Here is a 27,126-nt window from a genome sequence, read left to right on the forward strand (position 1 = left end):
GAATAAACTTGTTTCTGGCACCAAACCCCAAAAATGGGAGCAGAGTATGCTTTCAGAATTGCAGTCATTTCCTTTTTTGCATGCTTCCTAAGATAAAGCATACTCACTCTTATATTTTTGAAACCCAGGGAGATCAGCAAAGGTGACTCCATTTCTCCACTAACTGTTTAGAAAAATCACAAAAAGTCCAAGCTTCACATTGTGCACTGGTTTGAGTCCTGTATCTATTTTTTTTTGAGGTCACAACAACTACAAAACAAAGAAGCTACAGCCATATACACACTAACAATGGCTTTTGGGCAGGGACTAGATATGGCATATTAAGAAACAGGGACTTCAGAACCAACAGACCTACGCTACTCTGCAAGTAGCTCATCTCTCCATTAGAGTGCTTGGCGACTGCCGAGTTATGAAAGAAAATTCCAGTGAGCAATGTTCCCTGGGCTATAAAGGAAGTGATTATACCAACTTAACAAAACATACCTGGGGGGCATAATCTCTTTCTGTGGCACTGGGATTTACTTATTTCATTTCTCACATGGTGAAGTCCACCAGAAGCGGTCGAGGACTGCAAGGCTGGTGTTGCAGTACTTGGACTGGCACTTTGGCAGTCTTCTGACTCTGCTCTGAACTCTGCTCTAGGAGAGCAATCTCCTACTCCTTGGCAACCCCAACCCTCCCAAAGCTCCAGCAGGCTCTCTGCAGTCCCACATACTAGCAAACAATGCGCAAGATGAACAAAATTTTGGAATGTATACCAGTACAGAAATTCTGCTTGATGGAACAAAGGATAAAAATGCAATATTGAAATTACCAACAAATATATGTTTACCAGAGCTTCCGTTACCAAATGATTATATAAAGCATGATGTAACTCAAAGAATTTGAGAAAATAAGAAAATGGTTCAATAGCCAACCATCAGCATAGCAGCTGTGGGGCAATATAAGAATATGATAGAGAGGCTTCATTAGAAGAGCTGTAGAAGGCTGTATTTTCAGTAGCTAAAGTATTTAATGCAAACAGTATTTTTGTGTGAAGCTATCACACAATAAAACATTTTAAAGCTGAAGAGCAGAGGTTATTTTGAACTCTATGTTGTTTTAAAAGATTCAGCTGACCTTCTTGCAGCCGTGGAATGAAACCTTCTCTGTATTTCAGTGTCCAGCATTGATGCTTTCTTTGGATCAGAATTTCATTCCTAATCACTGATGGAACTCTACCTTCAACAGAACAAACTTTAAAGTCTTTTTCTTCCATTCCAGCCAGAAGTAAACTTTATTTTAAGAAATGACAACTTACAGATCAGACAAACCCAGATGGTGAAAAGACTTCTTGGACAAACTTGAGAGCTTGTTTCTGGATAAATTGCTATGGGAAAAGAGAAAGATTGCATTAATTAGAATTGCTTCTTCTTACACTAAAAATACAGTTTGTGTTTCCCAAAAATATTAAGGACTCAAACCAGCTCTAAAAATCCTTTATTCTTTTTACTTCAGTTGTAAAGAAATTGTGTTCAGTCTCGTTTTATGGTTTAAAGTCAAACACATTCAAAATCAAACTCAGCAAGGACCAATATTTTCACTTTTAGCACTTCTGTTCATTGCAGAAAAGCAGCAGATTTAATTGTGTTTCAAAAGTATTTTGTAAAGTCCAGGTGTTAATTACATGCTCAATTTATTCATAACTGAAATGGGTGTATCCCTTTCTTTGATGCTGCATCAAGCTCTGTACTCACATAAGCCCTCCTCACATGCGAGCACACATCCGTATCACAGCCTTTTAGTTATTCTTTTCAAATTGCATGTACAATATGCACCCATATGGAAGATCAAAAGGAAAACTTTAAAATGCCTACACTGGGCTTTTTTATGTCAATTAAGCGTTTACGGTTTCCAGTTGTAATTAAGTGAAAGGTCCTCTCGCATTATGCAAAGAAACATTCATCTGAATCAGAAATACTCCTCCTCTCCCAGGCTGACAAAATCCCATTCTCCACCCCAAAGCAAAATAATGCTGGGTTTCTACAGTCTTATCAATCCACCAATTAAAGATGAGCAGTAAACTGTATAACTGCCAACAGTACAGTGCAAATCAGTGTTATGAGCCAAAATACCACAAGTTTTATGTGGTATTATAAAGGCGCCATAGAGGCTTCACAGTTAAAGTTCCATTGCATTTAAAACCAGGGATTAAACCTCTTTTTTTTTAATTCCTGACTAAAGAATACAGTGTTTACTTCTCAGACTTTCAGTCCTTAATCTCTTAGTACAAGATAATTTTGAGACAATTTACAAGTTGGATCTTCTACAAATGTTTAGAATCGGAACTTAAAGAGATTTTATTTACTGTATCTCCTCGTTGACTCCTTCTGACAAGCAACAGCCTCAAGTTTATAAACTGACCAGTCCTAATGTGTGAGAACTAAACAGATGAGCTACTATTTCATTAGTCATGTGAACTGGATTGCCCTGTAGCAGACGCTGGTGGAAATGTCTCATGGACTTTGATCTATCAAAATTAAAGTACAATTTGCATGTAGGACAGAAGTTGCATTTAAGTAAAAACTGCCACTATGATTTTTTCCCCTATCTGTATAAGCCATATCTTGGGAGAAGGAAGATGAATCTTCATATAGACTTGCACTTTTCTCTCCAGTACCGACGTAATGTGAAGCACACCAAGACCCGTCTCTCCGCAGGCAACTCTTCACTCACCATGCAGGAAATGACACTGCCAAACAACACATGCAGATGCATGTGCTTGGTATAACCAAACAAGGCACACAGCTGCTCCTCTTACCTGGATGGTGACTAAACCCTGTCTTTCCAGAAAGATAATACCATGGGCTATCCTGCAGACAGATGGCCATGCCACTCACAGCTCTGGTGGGAGACAATGTATTCCAGGTCATCTGGTTTTCACACAGCAGAGGATCCTGTTCTTCTCTACCAGAAGGACTCCCTAACCATCAGAAGATGGATTCCTCAAGGAATTCTCTAACCATCTGAAGCCATTTCATTTTGTGTGATCTTCCCTGGCGACCCAATGGGAGAGCGAGGCTCAAATTCTGATCCCATACCAAGGCAAATCAAACGGGATTTGAAACCCTCTCTCACCAACACCTTCTAAATACTGAAGTTTCACAATACAGATCTGAAAATGGGCCACAAACATATTGCAGAAGAGACCCAGCCATCCTTTGTGATAGCATTTCTGTCTTTTTTCTTTTAAGAAAATAACACCTTAAAAATAAGATTTTAAAGACTATCTCAAAAACACAGAGAGGAGAAGGAGAGGGTTTGCTGTTTGTAACCTCATATGGACGTAACAGTTCACTTACTTCATGGGCAGGACTGTAAGTCCCACATTTCCTAAAGATTTCCTCTTAGCTGCTTACATGTTTCCTTGTTGAACTTACTCACAGTCATCTAACTCATCTTACCTCTGTCTGCTTCAGAGCTATGACCTCTATCAAACAACAGACTGTGAGAATTAGGCAGTGCCATAGCTGTATCTTTTTGTCATTTAGCCTCAGGACAGTCATTGCTTTGGAGGATTACTGCAGACCTTTAGACAGAAGAACAGCCTTTACTTATTTAGACTCCTGAGCCAGAGTTACCATCCAAATGTCACCAGATATGATACTTTCTGAACACTCTGTGCAGGTATTGATTACTCCAAATGAGCCACTGGAAAAACAAAAGGGGGGGACTGCTAATTTAAGTAAAATCATCGAAAGAATAAAGATTATTTTTTTTTAATAACTCCAGTTTAAAAAAAAAAAAAAGCACCTTGAAAGCTTTCTCATTTCGTATTTTTACTGGTCATGCTTGATATGCACCAGGAAACAGAAGCAAGAATAGTAAGAAAGATTAAAAATTAAAAGCTCCTGTGCCTATATTCTTGATCATGGATTGAAACATTTAGTGCTTTCTAGACTGTAGCTTTTTGTCTCATGTAGTTTAGCAATTCAAGGTTTTTCAAGTTGACAAGTAATTCAACACAAATTTTTCAGACCACTCTTACAGATTTATCACCTTAAATGATACTTTGAAGGTAATTTTAATGTTATATTGCTTTAATGTTATAGAGCTTTCTGGACTTTCTTGGAGCATGGCAAGTTCCCAACTCAGCTTCTTTCTGCTACGCCTGGAGTACTGCATTCAGCTCTGGAGCTCCAAACACAGGAGAGCCATGAAGATGATCAGGGGCTGGAGCACATGGCTCATGAAGACAGGCTGAAAGAGTTTGGCTTGTTCAGCCTGAAGAAAAGAAGATTCTGGAGAAGAGGAGACCTTAGAGCAGCCTCCTAAAGGTCAGCTAAAGGTATCTGGAGAGGGACATTTGACAAGCGCATGTGTAGGGACAGGACAGGAGGAAAGGCTTTAATCTGACAGAAGGGAAATTTAGATTACATATAACAAAGAAGTTCTTCCCTATGATGGTAGTGAGACACTGGCACATGTTGCCCTTAGAATTTTTGGCTGCCCCATCCCTGGCAGTGCTCAAGGCCAAGTTGCACGGGGCTTTGAGCAACCTGGTCTAGTGGAAGGTGTCCCTGCCCATGGCAGGGGGGTTGAAACTACATGATGTTTAAGGTCCCTTCCAAGCCAAACCATTCTATGATTCTATATATTTCTCATAAACTGAGCACTTCATATTTATTACAGAGATGTCTGCTACAGTCTCTTTAATTCATGTTAAGTGAAAAAATCACTACCCAGACTTACTACAGAGTAGCTGAGGACTACACTTCCACTTCCATTGAGAGAGAATATAAATTACTTTCCCAATTCAACTACACATAAAAAGACCATATTAAGCAACCCTGAGATCCATCTGGGGTTCTAAAGCCTTTTTTTTTTTTTTCTAAAAATGTCTAAAAGTCTGGAGTACAAAGCTTGGCTCCAAAGCTCAAAGCTACACCTAAGGACAGGACCCAAATTAAGTCAAAAGCATGCCCCTATTTTACATGTGAATATCAAGCTCACTTTTAACTTGCTAGTCTTAATTCAGCTAAAAAGCAAACCTGTGGCATGTGAGGAGTGCAAAAGCAGCCTGAGAAGCTGCACAAATATTCACACAGCTAGCAAGACAAGCACAACTCTACTGACTGTAGTGCTCTTGGCAAGGTGGAACAAAAAGGAAGAGGAGGAAACAGATCTAAGGAGAACTGGTGAGAAAAGGTGAAGGGCCAGTTTCGCTACGCTCAGTCTCCCTCCACAGGCAACTGCTTGCTCTGCCTATAGCTGACTGGGGCAAAGCTGTGTGCAAGCAAGGGGAAATCTGCTGCAAGGTCTCAAGTGGTTTCATTTTGCTGCCTTACTTAAACCTGAACAGTGTAGAGATACAAATGCATCTTAATACTTAGAGCTGTATATCTATACTGACAAATCTATAATTCAACTATGCAGTCATACACATCCTGGCATATAACAATGGCTATTTTAAAATATTTTTGGAAATACACACTTGCTATGAAAAGTATTTTTATGTTGAAAGGTATTGACAGTATGCCAAGCACATGTATTATACAGGTCCATTAAAAATACTGCTAGTAGCAGATAAGCTTATAAATTTACAGCACTACTAAACTGGTTAACAGCTTGTTAAATGCAACTGTTGACAAATTTGACTCTAAGGTCAATGAGAATGGCAGAATTAGATGAGCAACGCTATTAATGACTCTTAGGTAATATTTATTAGAGCATTTATTTTCCTGCTATTTATATTAGTATTCAGATTTTATCATCCTACATAACTCTAGACAGATATCTGGGCTACAGAAGTTTGGCCAAGAAAATAACAGCATAAGGAAATGTGTACTAATAAGTTCCTTATTAGCTTATAATTCTTACATGATTCATGAAATAAATACTATGTTCATATAATAAAGCTCTTTAACTACAACAAAAACTTTTCACAGAAGAAAACTGTAATAGTATCAGTAGCAAAATTAAAACTTATACAGTTACATCAGTCTTCAGAAAAAGTGTCTGGAGATTTTTTTCTTTATGGAAAGGAACAAACTGCTGTTTCAAAATAAAATGCAAGACTTTTCAAAGACCTGTACACAGAGGTTACCTTGGGAAAGTGAAACGATTTCAGCTCTTAATAGTTTTCACTGTCCCAACCACAAGAGGGGCAGTGCATTCCCAGCGCAGTCAACAGGAGTTTTATTGCTGATGACAAGAAGCAGTGATTCACTGGGGCTTTCAGAAACATTTTAGTGTGCATCAAGACTTGCCAGAGAAAACAAACAAATGCATTCCTTGCAGGGATGAGAGATCAGCCTCTGCAAAAATTCCTCCGTACTTACTGCTTTGTCATGTGCATATAGAGCAGGTGGTGCCACTTAAGACTTTCCATCTTATCTGGGCTTATCTTGTGTCTGCTAACATTACTAAATCCCCAATAAGAGAAAACACAGAGACTGGATAAGCTCCTGCTTCATAATGTAAGTGTTCTATGTACATCAACCGAACAGATGTCAGTCAGCCTAATTTGTTTCTAACAAGGAGCTTCATGAGCTACAGACTTAGTAAAGCCTGCTTACCAATTGGTATGTATTTCACATTTGTCTGTGTGCTCCAGCTGAAGCTCTTCCTGTGACTAAAGAATTTTAAAGACATCTTGCTCACATGGGTTCTAGAGTGCCTAGGAGGTGATACAGGCACAATACTTTTCCCGTAAGTGGGATCTCTGATGGGGTCTCCCTGTTCTGACCAATGGTCAGTTTTCAGAAAACTTGCTTTACTGGTTGTTTTGTTTAGAAGCAACCATTGGTTAGAAGCAACCAGAGACACTTTGAGACTGCATGAAACCCGTATCCCCAGGGAAACAAGCAAAAGAAAATCCTATCAAGAGGATCCCTATCTAAGTTACCTTTCACAGTCTACTTGCCCTGTGCAGATGGGAACATCCTCCAAACACCTACTTAACTTGAGTTACTAAACTCATTATTTTTCACAGTGTAGTCATGGTTGTGGAGAGAACTGATTGCTCTCCTCATAATAATTATTCTTCTTTAAAGAGAAGATGCTCTTTTTCAGTCCTCTCTTTATGGGACAGAATGTATTCAGACTTTGAGTCTCCTTAAATTATTTGCTTTACAAACTCCTTATAGCTCTGTTGCTCTTCTCTGTAATCTTTAAAGATATATAGATTCAGTGTCCTAATCTATATACAGTATTCCAATAGATGCCTTCCAAGAAGCTAAGGTAATGGAGAAAAGATGTAAAAATCTAACACAAAATTCCTTTTGATCCCAGACTGAATTTGCTTTGTTCCGCCATGATAAGCTGAGATTCTGTCCCAGCACAGCCACTAAATCTTTCTCTGCAAATGTGCCTCTCAGGCAGTAGGCTCTTATTGCACACTTTCCACAGCCAGTGCATATGCACTTGGCTTTATGGAATTTCATCTTTTACGATAACTCTTAGCATAACTTTCACCTTTAACCATAATTCACTGAGCAAGTGTTACACAGGTAAACACAAATTTACTTTAGAAGATACTGCCCTTATCAACTCATTATAGTAAAAGATATTTACTTTATTAATGACTGTATTGAGTAATATATAACTCTCTTAGGCTGCCAAGATGTGGTTTACACTCCTCCAGTGACAGTTTCACATTAAGGACAGCAATTACGGGTTAGGCAGATATGGTCACTCACATCCACTCCTTACATGAATTAATTTCTCTTCTTTGGAAAAATAGAGGTGCAGAAAGTGATTCCATTTCATTAGCAAAGCAATCAGCCCTTTGCTCTCTTCAACAGTTCTTCCCTATTACAAGGAAGTTATTTTACAAGCCCAAGGATTGGCCTTATGTTTCCCAGTCTCATTAGGACTTTAACAAAAGCAAGGGGTGAAGTGCTAAGTATATCTAACAAAGATGGATGGACTGAAACACACACTTGAATGCTTCGCTAGAAGAGGGTACCTGTGAGGAACTGAGTCCCTCACATGATCTCAACTAGACCTACAGTTTTCCATGTAAGTAGCAAAGCGAGCTACTCCATGTCTGTTCCACCAAGGTCATGTACTTACTCTAGACAGAAACAAAGTCTTTCAGTTAGTTGATAAATTTTCTCTGTACTTTTATAAAGAACTTTGCTCTTTTATAAAGAGCTTTGATCAGTTCAGCCTTTGCTAAATTTAACGTACACACTTAAAAGGCTTCACAAGCATCAACTCTGTTTCCTGAAGTTCACAAAGCACACAACTGCATTTGGGTGCGAAAGTAACCTCATTCTTATATTCTTCTTTGGGTGTACTAGTTCAGATCTTGCATCAGCTTCCAAAGTGAATTTTTTTATCATCTCAGGACCTAAGTTCAGGACTGTCGCATTACAGTCTCTGGGCATGCACACTGATCAAATTATATTAGATATGCTCTACGCATGCACCTGCTGCAGTGTAGCTACTAAAACACATTCAGCCCGTTGAGCCACACTATAGTTAGGCAAACTCATGTCGCCCAGTGTGATGGGTACCCTCAGCACCAACTCACCCAGCTGAGAGACACCCTTTCTGCTACTTCTTACAACTAAATACACAGCCAAAGTCCATTGTTAGAGACACAATAATGAACTGAACAGTCTTTCTACCATCCCACATTATGTTCTCATGATCTGCAAGTTCCTTACCACATATTTAGCATGTTTTTCCAGTTCCTCACCACACTTCTCTTACTTAGGGTCAATTAATGACAGAAGACCATTATATGTCTGCCTTGTTAGAACATTTTTTATGAAGGAAATGGTAAAACATGACTTGGGCAGTTTTGACTTAGAAGGCAGACACTGTTCCTACTTACATGTATTGTAGGTTGATGTTTTTCGCAAATGCCTGACGGGACACAAATCTTAAGCCTGTATCCACCACGGTCCTGTGAAAATACATGAAACTGTTATGTATGTTATGTATTAAATTAAATGAGTATTTCATTTAAAATGCAATGGAAAGCATATTGATAATAATATTTGAAATAAGAGTGTGGATCATACCTCAACAAGTCTGAACTGCAAGATCTATAACTGTCCTCTATTACACACAAAGTTAGGCCTACTCTCTGATGAGGTCACTATATGCTTCTATAAAAGAAATAAAGAAAAATCAACTTTATTAAGTATGTATTCCATATACTCACAGATTTTTGAGTCCAACATAAAATCCAACTTCATTGTCATTGATACTTTCTAATTTTTCCTGGTTTGCGATGAAGCTGTTGAAAAAGCAAGATAGAAAAATTAGGAAAGTGAATCCTTCCATGGCTTTTGACTGTTCAGAGATCAAGCACTGATGTCTGAAAGTCAGCAGTGATTGCTGACCTACGCAATTAACATTAAGATCTTGTTAAAGCACCTTCAGAGTCAAAGTGCTCCTAAAATATGTCCCCATCATTTAACTGGCACTTTCTGGGACAGGGCTGGAGGAGAAACAGTTGAGTTTTACACAGGGGAAATGAAACCTTGCTCATCAAGGAAGCAAATCACCCTGAAGGCACAGTAAATAAAGCTGCATTACAGTGCTACCAAATTCCAGGACATACTTCCCTATCTCACAGATGTCACCACAGCAAAAAGGCCAACTTTAATGGTGGCAGTGGAGTTACTCCCACTTACACTGAGGGGTGATAAGACTGCCCTAGCATTTTCTCTCATGCTGTTAACATCATCGCTTGTTAAACTGATTTACTCGCTGCCACAAAGTTAGCTTCAGTTCTATTTATTTACAAGGTGTTGCTGTAGGAAAACTGAGAAAAGGGTTGCTGCACATCATGATGTGACATGCAGAAGCAGAAATTAAGAGAAAACTGTCATAGTATACCAAAGCACTGAATCCACTCACATAACATGAGTATCTGCCTGAACCCCAAAAGGATGTGGGCATGCAAGCTGGTCCTTTGTAATATCATCATGTGAGATCTATGAATAACCAGTGACATCCCACAGACTAGAAATTAAAATGTTTTACAGATAATGCATGGGATGATATATAATCTGAAAAAAGTCTCACATTGCAAACCATTCAGTCTAGGAAGAAGAAACTGGTGGAAACTGCAATTCAGCTGACATTATGGGCAGAAAACTAAGCCTGATGTAAGAGATACCTTGCTAAAGAGTCCATGCATTTCAAAAGACCACCCAGTCCCAGAAAAACTTACAGATTGGCCTGTATCATCATGCGTATCCAGGACTAACCAAAGATGAAGGTTTTCCCAAAAAGACAGTCCTTTTTTGCTATATTAAAACTTGTCTTCATTTTAAGACTTCTGGTGAACTGGAAAGCAAATTCTGGTGAACTGGAAAGAATGTATATTGCTTTCCCAAAGGCAACCCATGTATCTCAGCTGCTGTGTTGGAGAAACCCATTGTGTGCCCAAATCCCAGCAGAAGCTTGAGAATCATAAAAGTTGGGTTGGGCTGACTTCCAATGCTGCAAAGCTGACTTGGGCTACACTCCTGCCAAGTACCAGGAAAAGCAAAAAGTTTCCCCTAATGGATTCAATGTCCCTTGGGAAAAAGAAGGGCAGCAAAAAGGCAATGCATGACACTAGACAACACACATTACTACAGGATCATACAACACTTACTGCTCTGCAGGACATTTTAGGATAAGATCACAGTGTGCCCATTAAAAGATAATAGAGTCCTCCTTATTTTGTTTTCTTACTCAATTTTTTTAAGACAATCTGATTTATTCTCTTTGTCTTATTAATCTGGTTTTTTGTTTGTTGGTTGGTAAATTTACATATTTTGCCAAATAAAAGAAATTAAGTAGTTTATAAAAAGCTATAAATACTTTAATCTGAGAGTCTTGCAAGTGAATGATCATACTTCCTCTGAACCTGGCCTGAAGAAGAACTCATGATTTAATTACCACCTTCTCTGTCACTTGGACTTCATCATGCTAAAATAAAGCTACGCAAGAGTACCAAAGATACCTTCCTTATTCTGCCCTCAGTGTCCAACCAGCAAGAACCCTGTCAAGACTACAGAGAGACAGAGAAAAAAGAGCAGGAATTGAAGAAAATGGACAGAGAAACAGGGGGAAGAGTCTCAGAAGAGTAAAATAAAAGAAACTAAGTGACTGGTTTTGCCAGCTGAAGATTAAGCCATCAAAAAACCTCACTCTAACAAACACTGCCGGAATGCAGATCCATCACTTAAACACACTTATCACCCATCCAAATCTGACATGGCAATTTTAATCATAAAAATATTTAACTAGAACCTCCCACTGTGAAAAGCTCCAGAACTTGATGTAACTTACAGTGCTACACAGAAATATATTATCATATTACATCCTGTGGTAAGCCTCAGCCAGTGTAAAACAGCTCAGCTCTGCTGAAGTCAATGAAGCTACCATAATTTACATCAGAAGATTTCAGTATGAGCACACAAGCTATATAAAAACATCAGCGTTGGTCCATTAGGGACCAAACCAAAAGGATGATATTTGGGAAGAAGAGGCATGAATTTTCAATCTTTTTTTCCCTTTTCCTTCTCTTATTGCATCCCTTAAAAGGGGGGGGGGGGGGGGTGAGGGGCCATAATTTACTCTGAGCTGGTACTAGTTTCTTTATGGTTTCTTCAATTCATAACTGAAAGATCCAAAAGAAATCACTGGTTTTCCACAACCACACTAAGAGTTGAGACCCAGAAGAAATTCTGGCTAAGTGCAACCAACTCAAAACAATAACTGGTCTGCAATGCATTTGTAGAAATACTCATAGGACAGAATATGACAGAAAAGCAAATTTCACACCATTGGAAATCCTTGAAGAAACAGTAGGCAAATGCAATTTACCATAAGCAGGTCACGTCCTCTTACACTTCCTCACTTGCTTAACAAGTCTGTTTTAAGTTAAGCCTCTGCAGCTATTTCATAGCAGCAAGAAAGAAAGGAGTACAGTGAGGTAGCTGTGCGCTGTAAGGGGAAGTTGCTCTTCTGTTTAATTGAGGGAGGTTTGAAATAAAACTTCTCCATAACTGGTCTATTTTTACCTTCTTCACAACTACCTTGATGTTACTTATCATCAAACATTAATACTCTAAAAGCTCTGACTTGCAGTGGGCGACACTGAGAAATGTAATTTGCCTGCCTGCCCTTAAGAATATCCACCCTAGTCTTTAACTGAACATTTTTATTGTAGCACAGAAGAATAACATCCTGACTCACTGCTGGCTGAAGTCACGTGAAGAACTTGGAAGCTCCCACTGAACATTACAGCAAAGCGCAGCACCGCCAAAACCTGTCAGTATAGTACCCAGTCGGATCACACATATCAGTTCACAAATACCTCTGCCCCTAAACCAACCCATCAGTTGCCTGCAATACTACCATTCTGCATCTCCTTCATGAGTCATCAGTAAACAATATTTGTTTTCAGTCCTTTAATTTTATCTCCCCTTTGTAAACCACTGATTCCTTCTAATAAAGGCATTCAGACTCACAGACCTACTGACTGCACAATGCAACCTACTATAACACATTCATCTCAGCACACTTCAGCAGCTATTGAATAATGTCACACATTTATATTTCACCACTTCTGCAATATTCTCAAAAGGATATTTTAAAATCCTATCATAAAAGGACTAACTCCTCCAAATCAGTTCTCCTTTAAGAGGATGGTCTTCACTTCTGATCATTACACATGTGAAAGACTACAGATATAGTCTGTATAACATCAGTGAAACAACCTCTGAACCACAAGAGCATGAGAAGGCAAGTTCTGCTCTTTAAAGTGGTTTAGGTAACTTTGTGCCTCTGTAGCTTAAATAAAGATTTCACTCTAACTTTCAAATCTTTTTCTTAACCTGAAAAAAACTGCTCAGCAGAAGTATGCCTTCCTTACTATCTTGATTTACTCTATTTTCTCTGGATTAATATATGTTAAGGTACACTACTCCATTTGGAGCTATTGGGACAGGCTGGAAAACTGGCACACACTAACAACATAGATGCAAGCAAATAACACTGTAATTCAGCTCCAAAAGGATTTCTGTTGCCAGAAAACTCCCTTTATGGGAAACATATTTTCTTAACACTCAAAAAAAATAAATCAATTATATGTCCAGATCTGGTTCACACAGCTGGGAAAAAAAAAGTTTTTAAAATTAATAAACATTCCCTGGTGAAACATTTCTGAACTTTGGGAAAATTTTATACTCCAAATTACTTTTTCACTAAATCTTTAGGGAAAAAGGCAGCACACTCCGGACATTGAACTGTCAGTAGATGAATTACCATTTAACGACAGGTCACGTATGTCCCTAGTCTACACTCCTGCGAGAGCTGTATGGTACCATTGACAACTAAACATTGCAAAGTTCTCTAGTACTGTATTTTCTTACAAAGTCAAATGTCAGACCAAGTTCATCAAAAAGTATGCTAAAACTTAAGGGCACTTTCAACACACCTGGGGTGATTTATGGTTATGCATCAAAATCATGCAAAACTTGTAAGCTTCACAAAATACTTGACGAAACTTAGCAGACTCAATTGGTTTCATTTGCAGCCTCTCTGAAATCAAATTTTAAATACTACTCAAGGGGTGTGAACTCCCGTAGTTTGAAAATGAAGCACAGAGCTACGCAATGGTGCATATCAGGAATGCCAGGCTTCAGACAAATGTAGGGACCAATGACACAATCTCTAGTCAACCAAGAAATCTTTCTACATTAGACCAAGCTCCCCCTAGGAAGGAAACTCTAACAGCAAGCAGCGTGCATGATACAGACATCTACTAATGACAAGTTCTCTACAGATAATACAGCTTACTCCAACTACTTTGTTCTGTTCTGCTGTCTCCATCTGGTACCATCAGCGCCAGATTTCATACAGCCAACCTCAAGAAACTGAACTTCTACTCCTAAAAGAGCATGCCATAACTCAGGAAGGAGGCAGTGCGTCGAGTCAGTCCACCGTGGACTTACCTATCGTTCAGCAATTTCACCGACAGGTACTTGACTCCTTGGATGTCTGCTGTCTCCTGACAAATTCTGAGCAACTGCTGTGGTGGTATTGTTTTGTTTTTTTTTAAACTGTGAATCACTCCGTATTTCACAAAGAGTGAAAAACTGATTGCCACTATCACAGGCTCCTTAAGTCATCCTTCAGGGTATTTTCTTCCTCCTATTTAGAGTATTTAAGCATGAGTCACAGAAGACTACAGGAGGTAGCTCTCCACGTGCAGTATAGCAGTTCTGCAGCTGACATAATTAACTCTGGGATCTTTCTTTACAGCCACAGGCACACCCATTTTTTGGAGCAAATCCTTTACTACACACTCAGATTATGCACTATTCAGGGCGATCTGGAACTCCTCTAATGGTCAAGGTCACAAATCACAGTTACCTTCAAGAATTCCCCGTTCTTAATGTGCGGCTGCATCAACTGCCAAGAGACTGTGGGGCTCAGACATTCTGCTCCGTGTCAACATGCTATGATTATCCAATTAGTAGTACACAACTGCCATTGCGAATTGCTTCTTCAAAGCCATCACCCTGAAAAATTAGTGCCAACCCACCAGCTTGAAGCAGGAGAAAGCAAGAATTCAGTGGAGATCCCAATCCTGTTTTGGTATTGCAGGAGAAGATCCACACTCTTGCTTATGACTGCAACTCCCTGGGAAATGGAAAGCCCACGATATGCCAGCCAACTTTAGTTCCCTCTTTACAGTATGCAAACATGAAGGCAAAAGTAAAAATAAATAAATATGTCTGCAATGCAGAGTTTAAGGAAAGAGTTATTTAGAGGTATTTAGAGGCAGGAAAACCAAAACATAGTGCACCCCTGGGCTTACTTACATTTCTGGTTTGGCCTCAAGGTGTTTGCTCTATTCTCTTCAAATAGCAGAGTACCAAATCAAGCAAACTCTCAAGACATTTCATGCAGCTTTCCAGATTTAAGATCCATGCCCTTGATGAGCTCCACCTTCAGAATTACTTTTCAAAAATGCATATAAAGCTTATTTAAGTATTTTCTCCTTTTGGAAACCTGTCCTCCCCCTTAAGCTTCATGAAGTTCATACATTTGATATTTCACCAAGACATCAATTTTTGACGTTTTTCCAGAGGACAACTGACAGCTACAGTCTAGTGCTTCCTTAGCAGTGGTATTTTGGAAATGTTGATACTCCTTGATACAGTCAGAAAGAAGTATCAAGTGGCCAGACAATAACCTATTTATTCAAAAAAGTATGTCTTAATTACTGACCTTATAATCTACAACACACATTTTATTCACTATGTATGAAATCATCCCTGCTGCAGACTGTTAGAAAGAGGTTTAAACTCCTGTTTAAGTCCTTTTATAATAGATACATTAAAAATCACATAACATACAAAAAGAGAGTAGTAAAGGTGGCTTTTTATCAGTTCTTGACACAAAGCAGAGATTAGACTAATCTTTTTTATTATTATTTGGCTTGCAAGAAAGAAAGAGAACGTCGAATGAATAAATACAAACAAATATATGTAACATCTCTTTCTCCTACAGAACCACCTAGTGTGGTGATTCTTCAAAGACCAGTAACACAACCACTCTCTTTTTCACCAGTTGCATCCATCACCTTTGTAGCTGTCACTGGCCTTGATGGAAATGAGAATGACAAAACATCAGTAAGACTGCTGCTAACCATTCTTTATGTGGTTCTTTTTGGGTCCCTCAGTGAATCAAAACATTAAAGCATCTTGGTTGATGTCAAAACCTTTGAATTCTCTTCTTTACAGTTACCCATGCTCAGGCAGTGACTGTGTGGAAGGGATATCTTAAGTGAGTTACACATCCTTCAGAGTTAGATAAGCACTTGTTGACATTATGCTTCCTAACATTTTAAGTCTTTTTGCTAGCTCCAGGTTTTGACATGTTCAGTATTACATGATTCTTTGATTCAGCGTAAGAAATTCCCTCTGAAATTCTCTCAGGTTGGCCTTCACCTGACACATATTCTTTCCACTGCCTGACATTAACTCCTGGCTTTGCTCAGTTTAAAATTACTGGCTCTTGGAACATCAAATACTCTGTTCAATCTGCTCTGATACTCACTAGAACATCAAGACATGTATCCGTACCTGCTACACTATCCACTGTCCTGTTCACTGCAGGAACTACACCCCATGCCAAATACAGATCAGAAGGTAATACTTCCATATGACAGAGTGAAACTGCAAAACTTAAAGACGTCTATTCAAGAAAATCCATCTATAGCCTGTCAATGCATTAAATTATCTGCATAATTTTACTCCTGACATCTCAAAGAATTATTATTTTTCCATAAGCCAGCAAAAATTTTCCTTCTTATGTTTTTATTTAAGTCTTGAGAGTCTCCATATGGTCATAATCTCTACCTTTTTTCTCTGTAATTATTACACAGAGAACCCAATTGGTAGATGCTTTTCCAGTCTTCAAATGATACCATCTGCTGCCATCGTTCACAACTGATTTCCCATTCTCTTTCCTAAGACCTGTGACGCATCTTGTGTAGCCTTGACCACGTATCTGTGTCTTCTCCAAGATGCATCATGCTTTTAAAGGAAGACATACATGAATACAACTTCACATTGTTACTGAAGCATTCCAAAAAGGCTATGGGCTGTATTTTTGACTTTCCATGATACTGCCACTCTTGACATTTACCTCAATTTTCTAAGTCCACAACAGGCTGACACTTTCTGTATGTCAACACCAATCTTACTATTTATTTTTAACACATGCATTTTTCAGAGAGCATTTCAACAGCATTAAATTGTTTTTTGTTGAAGCCTTTCAAAGGCACTTCACTCTTCCATGTTTATTTGCTCTTCACAGCTCCCAATTTCACTTTCTTTTATCACATTTATTTCCATTCTGGTTTCCAGCATGTATAGTCCATTTCTCATTTTAATTGGCTGATCTTTTGAATTTGTAGCTTCTTCTATTGGCATTCCTAAAAAAAACCCACTTTATCTTCACTTTAGGAATCCTGTTCTTCACTTAATATAAGTAGTTTCTCACTTGCACTGCATATATTAGCATAATGATGTGTTTATTACACTTCCTGCACATTTGTTAGTATCCAGAGTATCTCTAATACTAGTGCTGACTGCCACACTGCTGCCACTGTTTCCATAACTTTCCATGTTCTTGCTCATAGCCAGTTTGAAATTAGGGAAACTCTCTCTTGCAGTGGTACACACAGACTAGCATCCTATATCTGTCTTTCAGATTTCTCTTTGTATCGCTGTTTGCTCTGCTGCCTGATATAGACGTATTTCCTCTTCTAGAGTGAGATCAACTCTATTTAAAAACCCACTTGTGGTTGTCTTTATTGTTATACTTTGAGAAAATACACTCTTTTGTATGCATAGTTTTCCAATTTAATATAATTTCAAGCCTTAGATCATCTTCTCTACCATTTCCCCTTCAAACTAACTTTCATTCTGCATGTACGTATTCATAAGGTGACATCTTTTGCTACAGTAGTCTTCAAACTTCTTCAGTATTTCTGCAAAGCTGCCTTCTCCTTACCCACCAATACTTCCACACTGCTCTCTGTTTTACCTTTACAGCTACTGTTCCTGTCACTGCTTATGAGTAGAGTAGTATTTTCCTCATCCACCATCCTGCTTCTCCCTGCGGTTTTCATGAACACACCACAGCACTGCATACACCTTCTTCCAGCACTCCTCCAACCTACACACCTTTTCAGCATTCTCCCCACTCCAGGATGTGCACAGTGAATGAAGAACCCACTTGCAATTATACAAGATCAAGCAAACATTTTAATGATACCTCCAACTGTCAGGAGTAAACCTTGCTCTTCAGCTAACCGCTGTGAAAAGCAAAACTGCTTCAAAGTAAACTGTCCATTAAAAGTCGTGAGAATATGCAGAAGCGTTCTACAGCTGTGCATACAACCAGACCAAGAAAACAGAAGGAAAACCGCCCTGTCTCCATGCAGACTCGAATGCCACTGGAGGGGTGGGACAAACGTTCCAGGCAGGAAGGACCAACAGAGTCTTTCCTCCACACACACCCACTTCCAGGACAAGTGTTTATCTATTTCTCCAGCTGTGCCACCTAGGTCCCCCAGATGGCACAGGCTCCAGGCAACAAGACAGTCACTGCACACAAACATGGTCAGGGATCTTCAGTGATGTCAATGGCAGAAGGAATATCCAGCATCAGTATTTTTCTATTTACCTTGATGTCATGTGGATTTGTGCCAATTCAAAATGTCTGTAAACTGATTTGAATCTAACCTGAAAAGTTTAAACTTTTGTGTATGTGTGCAATACAGAGTTTTCAAAAGATACTTGTATTGCTACCACTCTAAACAGTAAATACTCCAATATATGCTTAGTCCCATGAATTTAACATAACTGCCCATAGCAGAAGAGTACAGTGTATGTGTTTATCAGCTGAGGATCACAGTATGCATAATGTGCCCAAACCCTGTTTCTAAATATTAGGAAAAGGCAAGACTGGAGCGGGGGGAGTGAGAGGGAGATGAATATGTAATAGACAATTCACACACGGGGTGGGGGGGCGGTGGAATTTTATCTTCCTGAACTTGACCCATATTCACCACAGAGATTCACCTGCTTAAAAAAAATAAAAGTGTATGTGTGAGGTAGAAGACCACAAATTTGGAAAAAAAAAAAAATGCTGCAGAAATGCTCTAGCATCACCCAGGGGTACCAGGTTCAATTCCTTCCTCTCCTAAGGGAATGCGATCTCATGTCTCAGAAAATACCATACTATAAAGCAACCTGAGAGAGGGTAGGCTCAACTTTACCTGTTCATGCTGCTCAAATTTTTGCTGTAATTGAACACTCAGTGGAGCAGAAGCAGGACCCAGCTGTCTTGCTACATAAATAAGTGCCACAGTTGCTTAGCTAAGTAGACCGTCCTGCTCTCTGACCCAAAAGCACATTTAAATACTCCATGCCAAGTAAGGCAGCTCGGACGGGAAGAATCAAGGCAAAGCCCACACATGTACACCATACAGGACAGTAGCTGAGATTTGACATGCAAGACTTTTGTTTAGACCCATGGTCTACTTGAAGCGGAGCAGCTCACGGCATGCACTGCTGAAACGGTTCATCTGTGACCACAAAAACATCTTACTCCACAGCTTGACTCTGCTCACTAAAACAAAGGCCTTGCTTTTTCCACTCCCAATGAACGAAGTCCCCAAGGTTTCCTTACACTCAGTGGAGAGAGAAGGGGATGTCTCCATCGGGTAATTTGCAGTAGGAACCTAATTTAGCCTCCTGAATCACTTCCTGGAAGAAGTGAGCTCTCCACTGCTGGCAGGAGAGTAGCCAGCTGAGTTAAGTACCTTCGTTACACAGTTCATGAGAAGTTGCCAGATTTTAAATGCTGAGGCCTGGGACAGTCCCAGACATGATTTATCAAGTCCAGCACTTGACACCCACAGCACATGCTGTGAAAATTGCCCCGGTCCATGCCCGGTAAGCCTGACATGCCCAGTATGTGCACATGATTTATACACATATGCTCGCTGTGCTGTCTGGCATTCAGAAAATCAGGCAGTTGCTGCAGAAGAATGAGAAAAGTCACGTCCTATACACTCTTCATATGGAATACCACATCTCACTGTGCAATGTGGGACATGCGTGCTTCACAAGGTATCTGCTGAATACAGCCTTAATTATTTTTACACATATGGTTAAGATTTAAAAAAAGGTAAGAATAATTTCATCTAAACCTGAAACTGGAAGTCTTTTGGCACAGCTGTCAAACCAAGAGGAAAAATAGGTGATTTGCCCAGCCCAAAGTACAGCTCATTGTCAGACTCTTCCATTAGGACCTCAGACACATTGCCATTTCATTGCTTTTCTGTTTCAGCAATGGACTAACTTTAATTAAAATCTTACCCTTCTTTTACTTACACATCAGACAACTATAGACAGTGAGACATATATCCGCAATGGACCAGCAGAAACTTCTGTAACGGCTGCAGCTTCTACATTTTTGTACACAGAAGTGTAGGTTCATTTCAATACAGAACTATTTAAAGCCTTGTAAAAGAGCCCCCTAAAATACTTGATCTCAACTTCCTCTTGCCTCAACATATTCAGTCTTCACACAGTAGGAAAACACTTGAGAGCCAAGGCAAGATGCAAGTCAAAAACACATCAAATAATAGAGCAACAGGCCCATTCTCTTCCAAATTTAAAACAAGACAATGCTTGAATCAACTTCTTTTCATCCTTCACAGACGTCCTCTAAACTGCTCTACCCTGGCAAAACAGCTAATTCCAGCCAGTTTTGTCACTGCCTTTAACAAGGCCAGAATCTCACCCTCAGCTTTCCCCTGAAATAAAAGACACATAAGTACCTTGTTGGATCAGGACCAGCTGCTTTAGCAAAAGGCTGGTTCAAGTCACACTATTCAGAGATTACAATCTCTTTAAGTGCCTCTGAAAGTGCCTTGAGCCTTTAGCCTGCTTTGTTCCACTTTCTGTTACTTCTGCAAAAAAAAAAAAATCTCACTTCTTCAAGCTTTGTCTAGGAACCAAAGAACATTGACTCGAAATCTGAGCTTCAAGAGTACATCCTACCGATGACGACAAAAGCCAGAAACAGCAATAGCTGAATTGGTACTAATATATTTATGTTTCAGCTATAATGTCTGTTGATGATCCAATTCAGTGCAGGTCATTTTTTTCCAGAAAAAAAGAAAAAAAAAAAAGCAGATTCACAACAGAATTTCCTTGGCATGGCTCCTTTCCCGTAAGTCCATTATGACTGTGCAACGTTAAGGTTAATAGTACCTATGTAAAAAGCAGCATCTCCCTATGCATATTTCAGGAGAGGGAGTAGTTCAGTTTGATTTTTGCATCGTCTGAAAATATAGGTGACAATCAAACAGGAATTAAGGTGCACCCCTTTATGTTTTATTTTAACAGCAGCTATGTGCCTACATACATCTGGACAAAGAGATCTTGGCAAACACAAAACATCCAGTAAAAGAGCATATTCCCATTCCAGGCAGTGCAGGCTTTCAAACCTCTATGAATTTATTTCTCCATTTAAAATACATGTAAATCAATGGATTTATACAACGAGTGTTTCATTTTTTAAAGGACAGTTTTCAAAGAGAGGTTTTTTCATACGTAACAAGCTTAATATACATTTAACATAAAACGTTGAGAGGGTTTTAGACTTCTCTGATCCATTTTTCAGCTTTTATTATTCTTCATTACCTGCTACAATCATCAAGTTTGGGCAAGGGTATTTGGATGTCCACCTTCATTAACATACTGTTAGACATTCATGCAGTGACAGATAACAAACATGGAAGAAAGGGAACTGCAATTCAGTGAGGGAGGTCCTGCTTACATCAAAATGAAGTTCAGAATAAGGGCCTTGTTTAGTTATGTACAAGTTTTTGCTTTACAGTTACATGGGATCTAAAATCTCGCTAAGCTACTTTCTCCCTTACACTGTCAGCATAAAAATAATGAAGAAAAAATAGAACCTGAGAAATCTGGAAAATGCCAGCCTAAAGATATCTCAGGCTGGCCTGCTGGGCCCTCTGTTTTCTCATTAGTATGGAAAGAAGTGGAAGTTTCTTGAAAACAACATCTTCAAGACCAAATTCTTAAATTCATACAAATAGCTTTCATTTTAGCATATAAATCCCAAACCTCTCTCAAAACTCTTGAGGAGAGAGACGTAGAGGGAGAGGCAGTGTTTTGGTAGCCCAGCCATGAGCACCTCCTTCAGCATAAGCTGTTTTGCCTCAGCCTGGTGGAGTCAGTCCCAGTGGAGGCTCCAAGGAGCCCCATCAGTCCTCATCAACTGGAAGGTCAACGACTAAAACCAGCCAGGTTTCTGGGAGCAAAAAAAATAGAAAAATAATGCCACTATACACAAAACCCAATGCTTTATGATATTTGGAATATTTTTAGACCCTAGAAATTACAAAACTGACTCTTGTAAAGTGTATTTTCAGCTCACCTTAGCCAACCCAGATCTTTAAAGGGATATAAAAAAGATTAATTCCTAAAAGCAGCTATTATATCACCACTGTCCAAAACCCCTTTTATATTTGTAGCCTGATGCCTCATGTTTTATTACACAATTCTAAGTCACCAGAAATAACTTTTCAATCCAGCCAAACCATGCGATGCTGCACGGCCAAGAGCTGTTTTGAGGAAGAAGGGGCTGGGGGCTGGAGGAGCCTTGTTGACAGTTTGATACTATATTAAATCTACAATAGCCTAGAAGTCTAAAATGAAAAAGACCCAAACTAACAATAGCTCTGAGCTCCATATGAATTTAAACATGCTTTTTTATTTTTTTTAGCACAAGCTCACATGACTTGTTAAATAATTTACTCTATAAATTACTTATCCTGTCTTACTTATTAACAATTCTAGAGTGCTTTATATAGCTCCAATAGAAATTTATTTTGTGGTTTTGAAATGTACGCAATACACAATCACCTCTCCTTTAATAGGAAAGAGCTTAAAAGTCACCCACTATTTTGTGGGCAATCAGTTCTTCCGGAAATACACCAATTAATTTCAAACCCCATTCACCTGAATAATCGTAAGTCAACATATTAATGACTTGATATCGGAACTGTGAAACTAGGCCTGGAATATACTTGCATTGCAGGAAGACACGCTAAAATTAAAGTCTTTGAAGACTGATATACTAATGATACATTTTACTTAATGAGAAAGTATTAACCTATGCTGTTACAAGAACTTCTGATGACTAAATGTTATTCATTTACTATCTGATTAGTATTTTTGCTCACCCTGGACTACTTGTTTGCTGTTGTGCCTACAAGGCATGAATTTAATAATAATTACATACTCCTTTTGCTCTCACCACTCTTGGTCCTTGGCTCTTAATGCAAGTGCCATGTGAGCTCAAATGACTGATACCATGATTTTAATGCAGGATCTCACTCTGGAGTTCAGTTCATCTCTAATTTCAAAACTACCAAACAATTACTACCATTAAGGTCTGTTTTGGTAAGCAACATTAGCACTGGCACATGCTTTCCAGATACGGAAAGCCAATTGTACGAACCTAAAATCTTGTTAGAACAGAATTCTCAAAATCTGTCTTTTATTCATCTTAACAGAAAACTACACAAGAACAGCTAGTTAGGGAAAAGGTAAGAAAGATGACTAAGAAAAGCACCAGGCATAAATATTCTTATGCCCTCCCACACCAAGTTTCCTCAGCTGGCCGTCACAGGGCTGATGGAGAAGTGCTCAGCGTGTCTTTCCACTGCTGTTGGTAGATTTGGGTACTGAATCCATCCAGGAATCAAGAAATAGCTGGACTGGGAGACAAATGTTTATTCAGTTCTAAGCTGCAATTTACCTACAGGTCAAAACAGAGCTGAAGCACCAGGGTGTCTAGTGGTGGAGGCTACCAGATGTGTGGGACCACAGCTCTGTTACTCCTACCAGCACCACCCTAGCTTTCTCTCTCACCTCTCGGAGGAAAGAGGAAACCCTTGCTGCCGGCTTACATCCTGCAAGCTTGTGCCATGCACCTGGCCCACAGCCAAGCCTCTGCACCACTGTGGATTTCACATGCCTTCCCTAACCATGCAGTTATCCTAACACTCCAGTACATGTGGCCCCAGTGAGGACCTAGAGTCAGCCCACATGCCCTGCGTACCTGTCCGTGTTTTGCCTGGGACTGCAGGATCCACTCCTGTCAAGAGCAGGTTATGAGCAGCAAATGAAGAACTGCTTTCAACAGAACTCAGGAAATACATGGGAATAAATTACTAGAAAATAAGTGTCTTTTCCTCTTCTCTTACTTATACCAAGAATGATTCTACCAGAGACCAGTGGAACTGTGCTCCTCTATCTACAAAGCACGTAATGAAAAATCAGGCCTGACACTTCCCAAGTAAAATACAATGCCTCGGTCTCTTAAACTTGTTTGTTAGCTAGTATATTTCCATAGTCTGTATCTACCATATTATAAGTGCTTCCCTACATATTTACTGTTTACTGAGCTCCCACAGTGAAATAAAGTGACAGCTAGTGCCGTCCTATTTTTAATTTATGCCTATAAACTAATTAAAGAGTCTCTGTGTTTTATGTTGAAAGTACGCATGAAAAAACCATCCTAAATACGTGCAACAGCATCTCCTGAGAAATCCATGACTCAAAATTATTTTTAGATCACCAAACACAACAACGTGCGATGTCACAGAATGATACAGTAAAAATTCAAAAGAAACGCAAAGACAGTGATGCTCAGAAAACACAGGAAAATGAATGCCAAAAGCATCAGAGCAAAATTACTAGACATTCTTTAAGTTGATCATGGCTGGAATACATATTTGCATGTGTGTTTCCTCCCCTGGCCTTTTAAAGAGAGTTAAATTCTAGAGGGGGATTGCTCTTTTACCTCCAAATTGAACATACCAGAAAATAGCACCACCAAAGCCTATGAAGATAAGCAGAGATGCATAGCTCAAAGCATTTTTTTCTTTTCCTAGTGTAGCAATCCACCAAATATTAAGCACACATCTAAACCAGTAAATGCCGTAACAGCGAGTCTGTTTCTTTACCACAGGTCCTTAAAAGTCTACCAAAGGTAAACCATGTATGAGTAGTAGAAATTCCTGTCTCCAAACACACATGGGGGAATGCAGCAAACTGACTTCAGCAAACTGCAGAAAGGTAGACCAAAGGGCACAGTTTAATCTAAAATCATTCATTATTTCACAGTGTATTATTTCTAAAGGAAATTGAAAGGGAGAAGAAGGATGGAGAATGCAAACAGTATATGTAAATCTGGATAGATGTGGGGGGAAGTGTTCTGATATCTTTTTCATTAAGTGTCATGGAAAGCAATCCAGAAACCACAGGGATTGGTAAACATGGAGATAGATGTAACATCTTGAGAAGGTTTTCTTCCCCAGATCTATCATATGCAGGTCCAGTATCCAAATTTTTTTGCTCATCAAGAGCCTTTGCAGCTTTTCTCTGGCAGCATCTGTGAAACAATGCAGGATTTAAGAAGCAAAGCTACGGAACTCTCACCGATTATCATATGCAAGCAAATGAGAATGGAAGCAACACATGGGTAAGGCAGAAATTAAAAAAGAAAAAAACCCAAACAACAACTTTCTGCAGCTTCCTCAGTATCAGTAACGGTTTCCTAATCCTCCAGCACTTGCTGGAGACAGCACTATGCTCGTTCTTCTGCAGGCTTAGCATTTCTCCTTCCAGCCACCTTACTGAGAAGGGCAAAGCAGGCTCGCATGCCTATGGGGAAGATAGTTTGCTGTCCCTTCCACCAGAATCTGCCGCATCATCTCCTTTTTTATCCTTTCTTTTTGGTTGGTTGACCGTGGGGATTTTTTTCTAACAGGAAAAGCGTACAGGAGAGATCGGGAGGCAGGGCGGGAGGAAGCCGCCCTCCAAAACTCTCGGTTACCAGGAATAAACATAGGGAGTTAAAGTAAAGGAATTAATAAAATACCCCACCCCCCCACCCCTTCCAGATCAGCCGCGGCCGCAGAGTGAGGTCTGGGCGACGCGCTCCCCTCGGCCAGTGCTGGACCCCAGCTCGCCGTCCCGCTCCCCGGCTGCCCCGCGGGACCTCCGCGCCGATCTTCCGCCGCGCCGGCCGTCCCGCTCCCCGGGAACCGCATCGCGGGCAATTAGGATTCATCACCTCCAGTGGGCTGGCAGCGGAATCTCTGTGAAGTCTCGCTCAAATTAAATCACACCCGGCCGTGAGGCTTCCTGCCCCCCCATCTGCCCGCCGAGCAAGTGCTTTTCGGCACGTTTGAGTTCCCTCCCGCAGCGTCCCCCGGACGCCCCGTCCCGCCAGCCCCCGTTCTCAGGCCGGACCGTACTCACATCTCGGTGACATTGTCGCTGTCGGCGCTCCCCTGCGGCACGGGGAAGGAGGCGATGCCCGGCACCGGCTCCGCGCACCAGATCCGCCAGGAGCTGCAGCGGCAGGACGCGGGGCAGCCCTGAGTGCCCCGCCAGCAGCCCAGCACCAGGCAGCACAAGCCCCACAGCCGCGCGAGGCCGGCTCCCGGCCTCTGCCGCCAGGACATCATGCTGACCCCGCTCACTCCAGCGCTGCCCCGACGGCCTCCTCCTGCTCCCTCTGCAGCCGCCGCCGCCGCTGCCGCTGTTGCCGGAGCGCACGCCCAGAGGGTGCACAGCCTTCCGCGCCTCGGGCGGGCACCCCGCGACTGGGGCTCACATGGGCGCGCCGCAGCCGCTGCCGCAGCCACAGCCACAGCCGCCCCGCGGCGCTGCCCGCCCCGAGGACTCCGGGAGGCGGCGGTAGCCGGGGCCGGACGCTGCGGCGGGGCTGGGGCGGAGAGGGTAGAGGGAGCCGCCGGCGCGGCGCGGCGCGGCACCTGCCCCCGGCCCCGCGGGCGGGAGGGCGGACAGCGGCACCGCCTTGGTCCTCTTGGCGGCTACCGATGATGCTGCAAAACCCGCGGAGCGGCGGGGGCAGGTAGCGGAGGCTGCGCTGCTACCTGCGGGGGCACGGGCAGCCGCTGCCCCCCGGAGGAAGGGAAGGAGAGAAAGAGGGAGGCACAGCCCTCGGCAGCGTCGGCGGGGCTCGGAGAGCCGTGCTCGCCTCTTTACGCACCGTCGCCTCCTCCTTCCAGCTGATAATAAAGCAGCCCCGGCTCCTGCTCCAGCCCAAGCTAGGGAGCTGCCGGCAAAGTGACGTGGGGCTGACGCAGAGAGGGGCAGAAACTCCACAAAATGAGCCTGAAATCCGAAAAAAAAAAAAAGGGGGGGGGGGGGGAAGGACAAAAGCAACACGGGCGGAGGGAGGGGGAGCGGAGGGAGGGTGACGGAGAGCAGATACCAATAGGCACTCTGCGCCTGAGCCTTCAGACGCGCTCACACACATTCACGCTCACGCGCGCGCGCGCCCCGCCGACGATGCGGGCTGAGCGCCCCGCCGGGACGCCTCGCCGAGGGGCACCGGGCGTCCCCGCCAGGGGAGACCTCCCCATCGCGGGATAAACGAGGGTGTTGCGAGAGCCCCGGGAGGCGGTGGACCCTGAACCGCTGCCCTCGAAAGGCCTGGCCCTTCCCGGCACGGCTCCGCGGCCGGGGACAT

At 41.3% G+C, this 27,126-nt stretch overlaps 1 protein-coding gene across 3 annotated transcripts in view; it reads right to left on the reverse strand.

The window, feature by feature from the left end:
* Positions 1 to 26,338, reverse strand: part of NTRK2 (neurotrophic receptor tyrosine kinase 2) — a 210,060-nt gene extending 183,722 nt beyond the window's left edge. For all 3 annotated transcript variants that reach the window (XM_065662823.1, XM_065662822.1, XM_065662820.1), the window contains exons 1-4: positions 25,887 to 26,338; positions 9,158 to 9,232; positions 8,825 to 8,896; positions 1,301 to 1,369 (exon numbers count right to left, since the gene is read on the reverse strand). In XM_065662823.1, the coding sequence (XP_065518895.1) occupies positions 1,301 to 1,369; positions 8,825 to 8,896; positions 9,158 to 9,232; positions 25,887 to 26,095 (425 nt within the window). In that variant the 5' untranslated portion in view covers positions 26,096 to 26,338. The remainder of the gene's footprint in view (positions 1 to 1,300; positions 1,370 to 8,824; positions 8,897 to 9,157; positions 9,233 to 25,886) is intronic.
* Between the last annotated feature and the right edge of the window lie 788 nt (positions 26,339 to 27,126).

Source organism: Lathamus discolor, chromosome Z, assembly GCF_037157495.1.
Source record: "Lathamus discolor isolate bLatDis1 chromosome Z, bLatDis1.hap1, whole genome shotgun sequence".
Taxonomy (NCBI): Eukaryota; Metazoa; Chordata; class Aves; order Psittaciformes; family Psittacidae; genus Lathamus; species Lathamus discolor.